Source organism: Cynocephalus volans, chromosome 11, assembly GCF_027409185.1.
Source record: "Cynocephalus volans isolate mCynVol1 chromosome 11, mCynVol1.pri, whole genome shotgun sequence".
In the NCBI taxonomy this organism is placed as follows: Eukaryota; Metazoa; Chordata; class Mammalia; order Dermoptera; family Cynocephalidae; genus Cynocephalus; species Cynocephalus volans.
This window is the reverse complement of record NC_084470.1, coordinates 3,110,610-3,126,239: the sequence shown is the minus strand read 5'-3', so window position 1 is coordinate 3,126,239 and position 15,630 is coordinate 3,110,610. Positions and strand designations below refer to the sequence as shown.

The following is a 15,630-nucleotide window of genomic DNA, read 5'->3' as shown; positions in this document are numbered from 1 at the left end:
TAATTAAGTCTATATCAATTTAACAAAACAGTATCATGTACTTGATGACTAATTATAATAAATTATTAAGTACTTACTATGTAGCCAGGCACTATGCTGAGTGCTTTATGCATATTATCTTCTTTAACCCTCCCAATAATCCCTTTTTCCTATCTTACATATAGAAAAATAAGGCTTTGCAAGATTAAATAACTTGTCCAAAGCCACACTTCTAATTATGTGGCAGAGCCGGGACTGAATGCAGGTCTGATTCCAACGACTAGCTCTACACTAAAATACAATGGTCAGGAACACAATACTCTTTTCTTTTTTTTTTTTTTTTTTTTCTTCCTTTTGTTATCTTTTACTTTTTTCTTTTCTCTTCCTTTTTGTTTTTTAAGAACCGTTGAGGTAACACATGCACAAAGTATAAGTTTCTAACATTTCAAAAGGATATATAATCACTCTCTGCTCTACCATTTTACCATGTGACACCCTGCATTGCTGTAAAGCCACCACCACCAAGGCCCTCACCAGATGTGTACCCTGGACTTTGGACTTCCCAGCCTCTAAAACTGTATTTTACAACTTCCATAAGACTCCATCCCACATGAGACAGTGAATCTAAGTGTCACAGAAGACTAAATTTCCTCAGTATTTCACAGTTACTGAAACACCTGTGCTAAATAGTTTTCTGTGTATTAGCTGTAAAAACTCACTGTTCAAATTTCTCATTTATTCCTAGTGGTGGGAGATTCTGGGGACCTCACAATGGGTTATTATTAAAAACCTGGAAGACTAGTGGTTCAAGAGCTTCATAATGGATTTTCTTTTTTTTAATTATCAGCAAATTTCACCTATGCTCCTTATAGACACTTGCTTCTACTTCTGAGATATTACCTTATCTGGAAATTAATTAAGCAGAAACTAGATAAGCACAAATACCATAACATTCTCAAGTTTAATTAGCAAATGCTTTTTAACTTCACAACAGGTCTTAGCCTTGTTGGTTACTTTGTTCCTTAAAAGAGAAGGCCAAGTGGTATTATTCTTTGCTTCCTTTCAGAGAGGAAACAAGTATGGAAATTTAAAAATAGACCAAGGGATATTCAGAGGGCAGCTTCCCAGCAACCTGGGCTGCAATGCTGGTATGCTAACACAAGTGGCCTGCATTCTGCCAGGTGTGTTGGCAAGCCACTCCCACTGATAGCAAAGACATGGAGGGAACAAGAGATACAGCCCTGAAGGGGACACACGCAGGTGCCAGAAAGAGCCACAGATACTTGCCCAAGCCCTCTCAGTCTGATCAATGTGAAGGCCAGTGACTGTGTTCAGCAAGTTTCTCAATTGCAATCCCTAGTGAGGCTGTCAGCCCATCCCCTGGGGTCAGAGCAGAGAGACTAGAGGCGGGGAGAGCTGTTGATCATCAAAGATCGAAAAGAGAGAAGATATTTCCAAACAGTTTGCTGTCTGACAGTCAAAAATCATGGCTCTGCCATTTCTTTATTTAATAACAAAAAGCAAATGAACAGATGGAATGTTTATTGATAGTCTTTGTGCCTGGTGCCATGGAGCATGTTTTTGAGGCTCTGATGTGAAGAAAAGAAAAAAAAAGAAAATCCTGCATGTCATATAGCTGCAAAGGAAGCACCTCAGTGTGCACTGTGAAAATATCATAGAAAAATATGACATCAAATTGTCTGCCTATGATGATACCATTTCTTATTAAAATAAAAACAAGAATGGTATACAGACTAACAATGAATTTCCTTTTCTCAAAGGAACACACACTACTAACAAAGAAAGTTACCTGGATGTTCACGATGTTAAAACATGTCCTCGTGTCAAAAGAGGAATGTTTAAGTATACAATGCCAGCCTATTAATCAGATGTGCCCTCCCCACCCCCGACATTTTTTTATTTTTTGCCTTGCTTGTCCAAAATGACTTTTAAAGAAAAATGCCAAGAAAATTACTTTTATTGATAATATTTTCCCTTCCTTTCCTTCTTCTTTCCTTCTACCTTTTGTTCCTCCTTCCTTCTAAGACAGCAGTCTCAAATGGTCACTATTTTTGTAGAGCTAAATCTTTTTCTTTTTTTAAATAGCAAAAAATATGGCAATAAAAAAGTAAAAAGAGGAATATAATGAACTTTCATGTTTCTATCACTCAGTTTAAGAAATAAAACTTTACAATTCCTGTTTACATCCATGTTTTTACCTCTCAGCTACCTTTTCTACACAATCAGAAGTAACTGTTACTCTGAATTTGGTGTATATCATTCCCAAGCTTCTCTATATACCTTCATTCTAAATGTATCTATCTGTAAATAATACACTATATTATTTTTTGTTAACAACAAAAAAAAGATATACAGTGAAAGTGTTGTACCAACACCTGACACCTGTTTGGCAATTTGCCTTCCTAGAAGCAACTACAGATCCTAGTTTATCATATGTCTTTCCAGGAATATTTGATATCTTATATTTGTACATATACATAAAGCATTCTAATGGAGGAATTAATTTTCAGTGTTCCCATCCAAGTAGTCTTTGGATTTGCATTCAATTAGTGTAATTTCAGTTGTCAACTGCTAATTATCTTGGGATAGAGTACCAAACTTATGATTTTCATTTGCTATAAAACCAGTTTCCTAACACATATAAACACACTGCATATATTATAAAATACACACACACACACACACACATATATGCATTACCATTCATAACAACAACAACAAAAAGGTTTCCGAAGACCAAAATGGTATTGACTTACCACAGAGCTGGAAATTGAGGTATTAACCAAAGATGCATCAGCAGCACCCGAGGATGGGGCTTTATTCAAAGAGGCATCACCATCCCTTTGAGAACAGCATGTAGCTTCCTGCTTAACACTGCTGCTATTGATCCTAGCAGATGCTCCACTTGCAGAGGAAAATTTGGATAAACAAGTGGTACCAGGCTGTTCTTGTACACTGTTTTGCTTTGCAGATGAGTAATTTACATCATCTTCCCAGGAGCAAATAGTTGCAGCAAGGTTGGCCAGACGGCCCCTTCTCCCAAGTGGAGTTGCTGAGGCAGCTGCAGAAGGTAGTTTGGGAGGGGAGGCAGCCTTTTCCTCCGCTGGCATTGGTGAGAGGAGTGAGCTTTTGGGTATATCATCTGAAAATGTTTTCAGAAAGAGTTAAAAACCATGGTCAAGACTTATACTTACATATTATACCAGGATCACTCCATAAAAAATTTTTAAATGAGATTAATAGGTTTAAGAACCTGTAAAAAGCTCTTGCATACATAAAACTACCAATTTTTGTCAATTTTAAATTTGACAATATCTTTTCAAATCAGATGATAACTAATCCAAATTTTTTTTTTAAAAAAAACAGTTTTACCTATTTTGTTCAATTTTTTGATGAATTATGAGTGCTATAAGATACCATACATTTCGGTTATATTTTTAGAATTGGAAATTCCATAAAGAAACTAGAATGTGGAAAATTCCAGAAAGAAAAAATTCATAAGTTTTAAATTACATGCCGTTCTGAGCAGTGTGATAAAATCTCATGCCATCCACCTCTATCCTACTGGGGATGTGAACCATCCCTTTGTACACCATATCCACAATGTATATGCTCGCACCCATTAATCACTTAGCCACCTAGGTTATCGAATCGCGCATTGTGGTGTCACCATGCTTGCGGTCAGTTACCCTTACTTCACTTCATAATGGCCCGAAAGCGCAAGAGGAGTGATGCTGGCAATTCGGATATGCCAAAGAGAAGCCAAAAAGTGCTTCTGTTAATTAAGTGAAAAGGTGAAAGTTCTTGACTTCACAAGAAAAGAAAACTAATCATATGCTGAGGTTGCTAAGATCTACAGTGAGAATTAAATGTCCCAATGAAATTGTGAAGAAGGCAAAAGAAATTCATGCTAGTTTTGCTACTGCACATCAAGCTGCAAAAGCTATAGCCACAGCGTGTGACAAATGCTAAGATGGGAAAGGCATTAAATTTGTGGGTGGAAGACATGAACAGAAACATGTCCCAACTGACAGCAACTGGGTTCAGTACTATCCACTGTTTAAGGCACCCAATAGGGGTTTTAGAACATATTCCCCGAGGATAACAGGGCACTACTGTATGCTCATGTCCCTCCAATCTTAAAAATAATAATAAATACACTCTCATCAACATACACCCGCTTTATCTACTGCTCCTCTTTTCCTGCACGATATTCACTCACTACTCAACTCACTTAACTGTCCTTCTGCCTATAATACTGTACTGACATTGGTTTTGTTATTGTCACTAGATGCCATACACTTTGCAGGTCCTCTGTTTCTTGACAGCTCTAAAATATACCACTCCCTTTCCATTTGTGACATCAGTCTCTGCTCTTGTGTCTTCATGGCCTGTCTTTCATGGTCTTCCAACCACCAATTATCTCCATTTGGCTCTCCCACAGGCATCCCAACAAATAACATCAACTATCTAGTCACTGGGGCCAGAAATCTGGCCTTTTCCTCCCTTTTCCTTCATCCTCCTCCATCCAGTTGTTAAGTCCTATAGATTCCTTCTCCTAAATCCAGCTTCTCCTCTTCACTTCCTTAGGGCTTCACTGTATGTACCCAGATGATTACATTAGCCTTCTAGTTGGTTTCCCTGTTTCAAATCTCTGCCCTGTCCAATCCCTCCTCAATTCTAATGCCAGTGATCTTTCTAAAACTCCTGCCTGCTTTAAACTTCTCAGTACCTCCCCATCACCTCCTACTTAAATTTCTAGCTTAACTGCCTCTGCCTCCTCCAGTAAAGTTTCCTGACCACCGGTTTCCCTACAATACTCTTTAATATACCTCTATCACCTTCCTTAGAATAAGCAGTCCTCTAAGCAGATGACAGTTTTATTGTTGTGTGTTAGGAATGGGCTTAAGAGACCTCTAGCCCTTCTAACTAATCTCTGTCAAAAAGAAAGCCTTCGAACAAATTATGTTTTAGTATAAGTCCTCAAACATTTAACTGACTTATACCTGCAGCCCTATTTAGTATTCACTAAACTATTCATTACAAACACTTTATTCACAAGTGTCATTTCTTAAATTCAGACAGGATATGGTGCCTTAATGAGAGTTATTTTCAAGAATGAGGCAGGCATTTGTTAACATTTAACATTTCGAAATGTACAAAATCACTGCAGTGCTTTAAGCTCTAAAATGCTTAGGGTCTTGGTTGTTCTTTTGACAATGTGTTAAACCATGACACTTTTTATTTATTTATTTTTTTAAAGTAAAATCTGTACTCTGCTACCCATAGATATTTCCTATAAAATAGAAATGGGGCATCCTTCTATTCAGGCACATTTACTGGTTAGCCTCCTCAGGCTTGACAAAGAAATATTTTTAAGCCTGCCCATTACTAAAATGAATAGGTATTAACTGATACCATAAACTACCTGCACTCTATTATATGAAAAAAAAGAAAAACAAAAAACAAAAAACAGGAAGTTCACAGCAGTTAAGAGTAGGAGCTCTAGAGTCAAAGTACTGGGTTTTGAATTTTAGCTAGCTGACCATGGGCAGGTTTCTCAGTTTCCTCTTCAGTAAAATGAAGAAAAAGTGGTATATATTTCATAAAATTGCTATAAGAATTAAATACTATTAGTACAAAAAATATTTATACTACATTAGAACAAAATATAGGTACAATGCCTAGCACATTACACAGTAAGTATTTCTCTTGAGATTATTATAATCACTGTCAGAAAACATAATCTTAAACTCTCTGCTATCCAACACTAACCAAAATTTCAGTTAAAAGAATTGATGTTTATGGAAGACTGCCTGAAATATACATAATCCATCCATTTCTTCTAATCATTTGGTCTCAATTCTGTCTATGCATCAGAATTACCTAAAGAGCTTTAAAAAAATAAGACAAAAGTACATCCTTCACCAAACTTCTGAGATTCTAATCCAATGGTCTGAGTGATTCTGATACACATCAGCTGGGCTGAGAACCACAGCTTAAGAAATGCTTTCTTAAATAAGGCCCAGTAACAACTGAGCTGTCCACCTGCATTGAGCTGTCTGCCTACACTGTGATGGTTTACATTAGGATTGATTCTACTGAACTGAACTTGGAGCCAGGCCATCTGCCTACCTTGAGAAACCTTATAGGTTTACTAACTCCCACAAAGTCATCTTTGAAGACACACAGAAGAAAGTTCTCTCATGTATTAGTGCCAAAGATGGTTCTGCAGGCCGGCCTGTGGCTCACTCGGGAGAGTGTGGTGCTGGTAACACCAAGGCCATGGGTTTGGATCCCATATAAGGATGGCCGGTTAGCTCATTGCGTGAGTGTGGTGCTGACAATACCAAGTCAAGGGTTAAGGTACTCTTACCGGTCATCTTTTAAAAAAAAAAAAAAAAAAAAAGGTTCTGCTTTTAGTTTGTAAACATTAGTCATGTAAAGTGTTTCACCTCTTTGCATTGGCTGCTAGCAAGAGGAGGACCCTACAGCTTATACACAGTAAACTAACTTTACCTTTCACTTCTTTGTTTTTATGAAAATATGGGAAGCCATATTTTCTCTTCACCCCGATTTCCTTATTTTCCTTGTTTTATAATACAGGTAGTGTTTTTTTAGGCATCTCAAGGTGTTTTTTTGTAACAGGTCAGGAGGTAAATAAAATTGATCATAGCACAAATAACCCTGCTGCATAATTGCTGACTTAATTTTCAGGCTCTCCATCTGATTATAGGTTTATGAAAGGCAAGGATCAGGTCACTTGATCTGTTTCCAGCACTGTGGCACAACAGCATTGAGCACTTTGCAGGTGCTCAATATATGTCTTCTGACATTTTCTCTCTCCCTACTGAACACTGCATACCTTAGTCCCTCAAGTTTATTTAATTAGTGAATCCACGAAAAAGGATTTCTTGAATACAGAGCTGAGGGTCAGCAATGCTAATGATGCCAAATATAGTTTGTTCTTTACTGTTTTTCATTGTAAATATAAGGCAATTCAGTTACAAGATCAGGCTTCTGTGTACCAGTCTAAGAAACTCACCATCATCTACTTCAATGAGAACACAATCAACTTATAAAGATACTATTGATGTACAAACCATCTGTAAGCAAAGGATACTCAGGATATAGATAAAACAAAAGCATTTACCTTTCATGTGTTAACTGATAAAATTTTCAACACACCAAACTGAATCTTATTGAAACAGATTTACGGAACATACCATCCATATAATCTGTACCTGTCATACTGTTATTATCCCAATGGCGCCGTTGCTCTGCAAGTTTTTGCATTCGTGTTTTAACTGAGGAGGCTGCAGTTGTGTCCAATCTTGAGTTCAGCTCTCTTCTCATGCCTAGCAGAGATGCTGGGATAGCCACAGAATCACTGACAGTAGTTGGTTCTTGTGACTGAGCCTGAGGAGACACAGGACTTGGAGAACAAGACTTTGCAGGAGCTGACTCAACAGGTTGTTTATTTTCCAAGTTAGAAACGTCTACTTCAGCGTTGTCAGAACAGCGTTTTTTTGATGGTGATGGTTTTGTACAAGATTTCTCTAGATTAAAAAGGACAAAAAAAAGACATTCAAAATTCTGTAATTTCTCACAGCATGAAAAACTTGAAGTAGGTACTTAATAAATTAATAAAACATCATGTTTCTCTATTCCTTTAAATAATTTTAGTTACACTAAGAAATATATAAAACCCCACTCTCAGCAATTTAGAAATCCGGTAACTTTGGATTAAAATAATAAAGTTCAATAAATTAATTTCAAGTATTTGTTAAAAGAAACTCTGCTCCAGCCTGATAGATTCTAGGCCTAATATAATAACACTGAAGTAGAATAAAAGGCTGCTCATTCCACCAGAGGCTATTACTTCTCCTACATGCATAACGAAATGTTTGAGCCTTATCTCCTTTAAAAAATGCAAATTTAGGGCCAGCCTGCGGCTCACTTGGGAGAGTGCAGTGCTGTTCGGATCCATATATAGGGATGGCTGGTTCACTCACTTGGGGGTGCATAGTGCTGACGATACCAAGTCAAGGGTTAAGATCTCCTTACAGGTCATCTTTAAAAAAAAAAATGCAAATTTTACTTTTCCCCACATTTTTTACCTTCACCACCAGATGGAGGTTGCTGGTTACTTGTTTCAGTAAGTGGTTCTCTGGATCGCTTAGCATGAGTTGCAGATCTTGCAGCTGCTGTGGGCCTCTCAGCCATTTTTCTCTGAAGATTTTCTCGCCTGGCACGGGTTCGCTCAAGCAGTTTCTACATATATATCAGAGAATTAGAACATGAATTTAGCAAAAGTCTCAAAAAATTGCAATCGTTTTAAATCACCAATTGCATGTAAGATAACAGTTAAATACATTTCAAAAGTGAAATCCTAGGTAATTAAGTCAAAATTCACTAAATGAGCACCCCAATGTCAAAATTATTATAGATGTAATAGGAACATTAAAGGGGGAATAAAATGAATAAAATATGTAGTTAGTTACATAAGATTTTAAATGGCCACAAATTCTGCTTCCATCAAAAGGTAGAATCAATCTCCCCACCCCTGAATCTGGGTTGGTCTTGTGATTTGTTTTGACCAATGAAATATGGCAGAAGTGATAGTGTTTGACTTCCAGTACTAGGCCTCAAGAGATCTGGGTTGGTCTTGTGATTTGTTTTGACCAATGAAATATGGCAGAAGTGATAGTGTTTGACTTCCAGTACTAGGCCTCAAGAGATCTTGCAGTTTCTGCTCTCCCTCTCTGGAAACACTGCCACCATGTGAAAAAGCCCAGGTTAAGGCTGCTGATATGACCCAGCTGACAGCATCAAGCACCAGACACATGAGTAAGGCCATCTTTGACCACCCAGCCCCACACAATTTGCCAGATCACTGAAGACTCCCACATGACCCCTGGGAAGACCAGCAGAAGAACAGCCCAGCTGAGCTCAGCACAAATTGCTGAACCACTAATCATGAGAAATAGAATGGTTGTTGTTTTAAACCACCATGGTAGGCAGAGTAATGGTCCCCAAAGATGTTTATGTCATAATCTTCTGAACCTTTTGCCTTATAGGGCCAAAAAGGGACTTTACTGATATGATTAAGAATCTTGAGAGGGAGAGATTATTCTGGATTATCTGGGTGGGCCCAACACAATCACAACTGCCCTTACAAAGGAAAAAGGGGAGGCAGGAAAGTCAGAGTCAGGGAAGATGTAACAATGGAAGCAGAGGTCAGAGTGATATGATTGGTGGCTTTAAAGATGGAGATCAAGCCACAAGCCAATGAATGCAGGTGGCTTTTAGAAGCTGTAAAAGGCTAGAAAATAGATTCTCCCATAGAACCTCCAGAAGGAACACAATCCTGCCAACACCTTAATTTGAATGCAGTAAAATCCATTTCAGACTTCTTACCTACAGAACTGCAAGACAAGGGCCGGCCCGTGGCTCACTCGGTAGAGTGCAGTGCTGATAACACCAAGGCCCCGGGTTCGGATCCCATATACGGATGGCCGGTTCGCTCACTGTCTGAGCGTGGTGCTGACAACACCAAGTCAAGGGTTAAGATCCCCTTACCGGTCATCTTTTAAAAAAAAAAAAAAAAAAAGAACTGCAAGACAATAAATATGTGTTATTTTAAGCCACTAAGTTTGTGGTAATTTGTTACAGCAGCAAAACAAATATGGCCACTAAGATTTGGGGTGATGGTAAGCAGCAACAGATAACTAACTGACATATTAGTGCTTTGAAAACATAAGACATTTCCTAAGGGAAAAAAAAAACTAAATGATCTTATGTTTTATTTAATTAAATATCAATATATAATGAAATAGTATTAAGTTAAAATCTTAGCCATTCCATAAAATCATCAATACTCCTCTTTTCTTACCTCAAATCAACTGATGTTCCTATTTAAACAGGTATAATAAAACTCAAATACAAGATCCTGTAAAGCAATTCATTTTCTTTCAAATGTGCATAACTAAAGGAGGGATGCAGATTATTACTGACCTGCACACAGACATACAATAGTTCATGCGGACTGAGGAATTAAATTCCATTTGACCTTTTTAACTCCTTAATTAAAACAGACTAACAATTTTTTAAAATTCCTCTCAATATGCCAGGGAAGCATAAGCTAAATCTGAAAGAAGGTATGACGCTGCTTTTCTTAGGAATCATTTCTAGTTTAAAGTTCACTACAAGAAGTGAGGGGCTGGACAGTTAGCTCAGTTGGTTGGAGCATCGTGCTGATAACACCAAGATCAAGGGTTCGATCCCTGTACCAGCCAGCCACCAAAAAAAAAAAAAAAAGTGACACTAAGCCAAAATACTGTATCACTGAAAGAATAATTTACGAACCAAATGCCTCCCACAAGACCTCTAAATAAAAGTGTCCCTCAACAAACTCAAAAATGATCACATTGTTACACAAATTCATATATATCTGATAATTTTCCCCATGATAAAATATATCACTCCCCAGGTATACCACTAACCTGATTATATTAATTCATAGACACACCCACATTCCATTCTGGTCAGTTAGAACATCTATGAGTCAGTATAATTTCAGTTACCATGAGCAATGAGCCACAACAAAAGAATGTAGTTTTGTCATTCAAAACTACACAAGCGTTCTATTATTTACATTAGATTCAAAAATTCCCCAGATTAAAAAAAATAATAAAGTAGATAAGCAAAAAAAACCCTTCCCTATTCTGGGAAATAAAGCTAATAAGCACTAAAGGCAATTTAAAAGAAATGATATATTTTAAAGTACACAAACTCAACAGGTCAATAAATATAAGTAGCCCTTTCTTATAACAGTATGTCAGAAATTTAAGGATTCTTTTAAATATAAGGTACATTCCTTCAAATATCACACCTTCTTCAAACAGTAAAGGCATAAAAAACGAAACACTGTAATAACTAACAATCTGGAAATAAGATATTCCACATGAACGAATCTCAGACAACTGAAGCTTAAAGCCCCTTGACAATTCCTGCCACACACACCCCACATCATTTGACAGAAATTTTTCTAGGAGACATTACTGATATCCCTGCCTTTTTAAACAGAGTAGACTCAATATTAATTAACTTCTTGTTATTTTCAATATGTTCTACTAGCTCTTTCCCAAGTCAACACAGAGACTTTCATTTAATTCTGAAAAATAAGGAGAAACTCCATTCAAAACAGTAATAGCATGTTTGTTTATTTATATTCAGCCAACATGAACAGAAGGATTTAAGTTATCTCACAATAAAAGACCATTTTATAACGTATTTTAATTGTAGCTTTTTTTTTTTTAAGGTTTCTATATGGAAAGTTCTAGCTTGGCACACCTAGTTCTGGGTTTCCCCATACTATTCTTGAACTGGGATGACCATCATCCCTGAACAGAGCTTCTGACTTATGAGTAGTAAGTTTTAGGTTTTAAATTCACCCAATAACAACAATCACTAATGATTACATAGGACTTAATATAAAGTACTTTCAGTGCCTGGCACACGCTCTCATTTCATTCTCAACACCTTACTTAGTAGGTTCTGTTTCTACTACTGTTTTAGAGATGAGAAACTGAGGCACAGGTTAAGTAACACACCATTGGTCACATAGCTAAGAAGTGACAGGCAGGATTTGAACCAGGCTCCTGAGTCTGGGCTGTTAACCATTACATTATAAATTGTCTCTTGACTAAATCTAATTGCTCTTTTTAAGAACTTATTGTCAGCAAAACTAACATCAACAAGTTTATAAATGCCGTTGAGTGAGGAGGTGCTTAGTTTCCCTGAGTTTGGGTCACAAGACACTCCCCTAAGTCTAAAACCATTCCTGGAGGTCTCAGGCCCCTCCCCTGGGCCCTGAGTTACTGTTGCATGTTGCACCTATTTTCAGCACCAATACAGAGAGATTGCCACTGCAGGATGCATGTTCGATCAATTTCAGTGGCCAAGTATGTTCAGTAAAAAGGAGTTTGTTCTTAAATGACCTTCCACTGGAGGTTCTAGAGAGCATCCAGTATATTTTAAGTATACTTGGAGTATATGCTGGAATTTAACTACTGAGCATGCTCAAAAATGAACAAACGAGAATGCACAGGCTAGGAGTTACTTAAGAGTTACATAACTGGGAACCATGCTCTTAGTTAAATATTCATAGATAGCATGCATATGTATATAGATAGCCAACTATAAAAGTTGGAAGCCAAGACAAAGCGAGGCTGCTGCTCACTCTCAAGCCAGTCTGCACTTTTGCCTATGAAGTGTGTATTTCCTACAATATTAAACTTGCTGTCACTTTCTACTCTGATTCTGCCCTTGAATTCTTTCCCTGGGAAGAATAAACAACCTGGTAGGGGATGGGGTCAAAAGGTCAGTCACCCAATCACCCCAGACCCTCTCCTCTGATATCACTATAATAGATGTCTGCCTTAACTGCTTGTGAGTCCATGAATGAACAGGAGATGGATTCTTTTTTCTATTTCTGGTTGGTCCATGAAGAACATTGAAAGACATTGCCCTGTGGGCCCTGTCTAGATCCCGATTCAAACAAACTGCAAAAACATGAAAACACTTGGGGAGATCTGAACACTGACAGAGTATCCAATGATATTAAAGAATTAGTTTTAATTTTGTAGGTGAGATAATGGCATCATACTTTTTTTTTAAAAAAAAGAAAGGAGTCCTTAGCATTTAGTGATAAGTACTGAAGTATTTATGTATGAAATTATAGAATTTGCTTCAAAATAATTCAGATGGATGGGTGAGAAGGGGACATAGTAAAACAATATGGCCACATGTTGATAACTGCAAAAGCTGGATGACTGGTGCATCAAGGGTTATTATACTACTCTACTTTTGTGTATTTTGAAATGTTCTTCAATAGAAAAAGAACATTGCTAAAATGTTCTAACAATTACCATTGTATATAATTATTTGTCTTTAAAATAATTGCAACTAATGGCACTCTTCTATAATTCAACAAAATGTTACTGGATGTATTTGATGTTAGGGAAAATATCTCAATAGGAAAGATCAATCCCTGACTTCATGAAGCTCACATACTGGCAGGAAATATGTTCAACAGGTTAATGCAAAATGCAAGTGTGATGAGCACCAGAAGAGGTGATCTCCCCAATGAAGAGGGGAGATCAAACTGCAAGCTAGAGGTTAAATCAGAGTTTGCCAGTAGAGTTTGGCCATAGAGGCAAGGAGAGGGAGAGTGTGTCAGTCAACACTACAGCAGGGAGGAGAACCAATGGAGAACAGTCTTGTTTGAGGAAAAGAGAGTTTAGGATGATTGTAGCCTTTCTCAACCAGTGTTACCCAGAGAATTAAGCCCCAATGCTCTGGCACTGATGTAATGACGTAATTTCTTTTCTATGTAGGATGGTATTGGTTATGAATCACCTTTGGGAGAACTGAAAACTGTCTCTCAAATAATTATCTGTGTTCAATGGTTCTGAGAGGGAATCCTGATTGAGAAATTCATTTTATACACTTTCAGTCCTTTTCAGACAAGGAACTGTAACAGAAGTTCATCTCACTGTGCAAAAATGTTATGAATGCTATAATTAAGCACCCAATAGTTGGAACCAGTTCAAATAGTTCACTCATGACCAGTTAAGGAAAAGATCTCAAAGCTGTTTATTTCAACTGTAACTGATCTAACTTTTCATAATATAAACCATACATATGAGACCATACATATTTTTGAGCACGTTGTAAAGTGATCTAAACAAGAAACGTTTCAACTGAGATTTGTACTAGCTTCAGAGTGACATTTTTAAGTAAAATGAAATACAATTTTCAGTCAACTTTCAAAATGCTTTGTTTCTATCAGTTACTTAGAAGACCGCATAGGTTAATGTTTTAAGGAATCTTATTCTGGCTTAGTAACAGAAAATAATATGTCCTTTTTAACTTCAATGTAAGTGAAAGCTATTTGATGCATAACCTGCCCTGTTCTTTAAAGATAATATAAAAATGTGTTCTGGGAGATGGTTTTAGTCTGGCCATTCTCCTTGCCACCGGAATTCCTGAATGATAGCTGACTTCCTATTCCACAAAAAAATAAATAACAAGTTTTTTAAAAAATAAAAATATATGTTCTGGATTTTTCTATCAGAGTCTTTAAATAAGGTGAACAAATTAATTTGTTTTCCCCAAGATGAATGAGAATTTGAAGCACAAAAATAGATAACCGTCATGTTTGAATACAAGTAAACTAATTAATTGCTGAAATATGTAATTAATACCTTAGACTTAAGGAATTGTAACTACCTCCTGAAAAAAGAAAGCATTACTACTCTCCATAGCATTTAAAGTTTGAATCTAGTATAGAGACACTTTTAGGCACATTTTGCAACAACAAAAAGTAAGTTTGAACCCTGCACAACAGTCTCAAGAAAGAGGAACTGTCCTGGTGTAAAAGGGAGTGGACAACGGGCAATATGAAACTCCTGAATGTGTCACCGGGCATTCGCAACAAGAAGCTCAAGTCAGAGAAATAATGGACAGGACAACGATGTACTCCATCTTCAACCTTAACCCTAACCCTTCGGAATAAAAGATGAGGCACGTTTTGTTGTCACGAGATGCACCACGAGTACCGAAACGGTTATTTCTTTAGCCTGTTTTTTTTAACTGTGGGCTAGTAATTTTGGTTAGTGCACCATACTCGGCCAGCTAGCACTATTCCCTTCCAACTAAAGTGTCAATCCCAGACATGAACTGCACAAGTGAGCTGAGCAGTAAGATCGGAAGGAACTACTGACTTTCTAGGAACAGAGGCAATGGCTTCAGGAACCTGCATATTGCCGCGTTTTGCTGTCACTCCGTCAACAGCATCTAAAAGGCATAACTTCTCGGCGGGCCGCGGGAAACCCGCGAATCGCACCGCACTCCATTTCCAGGCGGCGGCCGCACACCCGGCACTGAGTCACGCGGCACCAGACTCCACCCTGCAAGTCGGTCCAGCTTTTCCCAGCACGACGTGTCCCCTCAGGCCCAGGCCTCACCCCCGGGAGGGTAGGGAGGGGACAGGACTGCACTGCAAGGGGCATTATAGTCACCGGGGCTGGCAGTCTTTTCACTACTGCCTTTTAGGCCAGACTCAAAGCTCTCCTCCCAGAGTTTCACCTGTAGGACAGGAACAACGACATCGCAGACGAACCCTAGACGCAAGCGGGAGGCAGCCCCGGACACCGCCCGGACACCGCCCGACCCCGGCCCGACCCCCGCCAGCACCCACTGCGCACGCGTGCGCATGCGCTCTCCGCCGGCGGGCCCAGAGGTTGACAGAAAGACAAGGAAGCGGAGGTGCAGGCCGAGGCGGGTCATGGCTGGCCAGGCCTGCAAATTCTCTCACCTCCGTAAACGGGTCCATCGCCCCAGACGTCGCGTGTGGACTATGAGACGATGGAAACGGTGGTTCAAATTCAGTAACAGAAAAGAAGTGAGTCTCCGCTCAGTGGGTCTCCTGGAGAAAGCAAAGAGTCCCCAGCGGGGGAGCCCTCCTCTTCCCTCAGCCTCCAGTGTCAGAGTCGGCCTCCGGTGGTCGTTCAAATTTGAATTTCAGCGCCGGAGACGCGCGCATGCGCGTGGTGGGGGGCGGTC

The 15,630-nt window shown here is 38.5% G+C and overlaps 2 protein-coding genes across 4 annotated transcripts in view; one reads left to right on the top strand and one right to left on the bottom strand.

Annotated features, from left to right (window-relative positions):
• ANLN (anillin, actin binding protein) overlaps positions 1-15,448 on the bottom strand; it is a 60,648-nt gene extending 45,200 nt beyond the window's left edge. For 2 of the 3 annotated variants that reach the window (XM_063113945.1, XM_063113946.1), the window contains exons 1-4: positions 15,383-15,448; positions 8,121-8,274; positions 7,227-7,559; positions 2,757-3,142 (exon numbers count right to left, since the gene is read on the bottom strand). In XM_063113945.1, the coding sequence (XP_062970015.1) occupies positions 2,757-3,142; positions 7,227-7,559; positions 8,121-8,274; positions 15,383-15,400 (891 nt within the window). In that variant the 5' untranslated portion in view covers positions 15,401-15,448. The remainder of the gene's footprint in view (positions 1-2,756; positions 3,143-7,226; positions 7,560-8,120; positions 8,275-15,382) is intronic. The other variant, XM_063113947.1, reaches the window with a different exon arrangement.
• Positions 15,353-15,630, top strand: part of MATCAP2 (microtubule associated tyrosine carboxypeptidase 2) — a 67,773-nt gene continuing 67,495 nt past the window's right edge. Inside the window, exon 1 of the mRNA XM_063113949.1 lies at positions 15,353-15,469. Within this exon, the coding sequence (XP_062970019.1) occupies positions 15,353-15,469 (117 nt within the window). The remainder of the gene's footprint in view (positions 15,470-15,630) is intronic.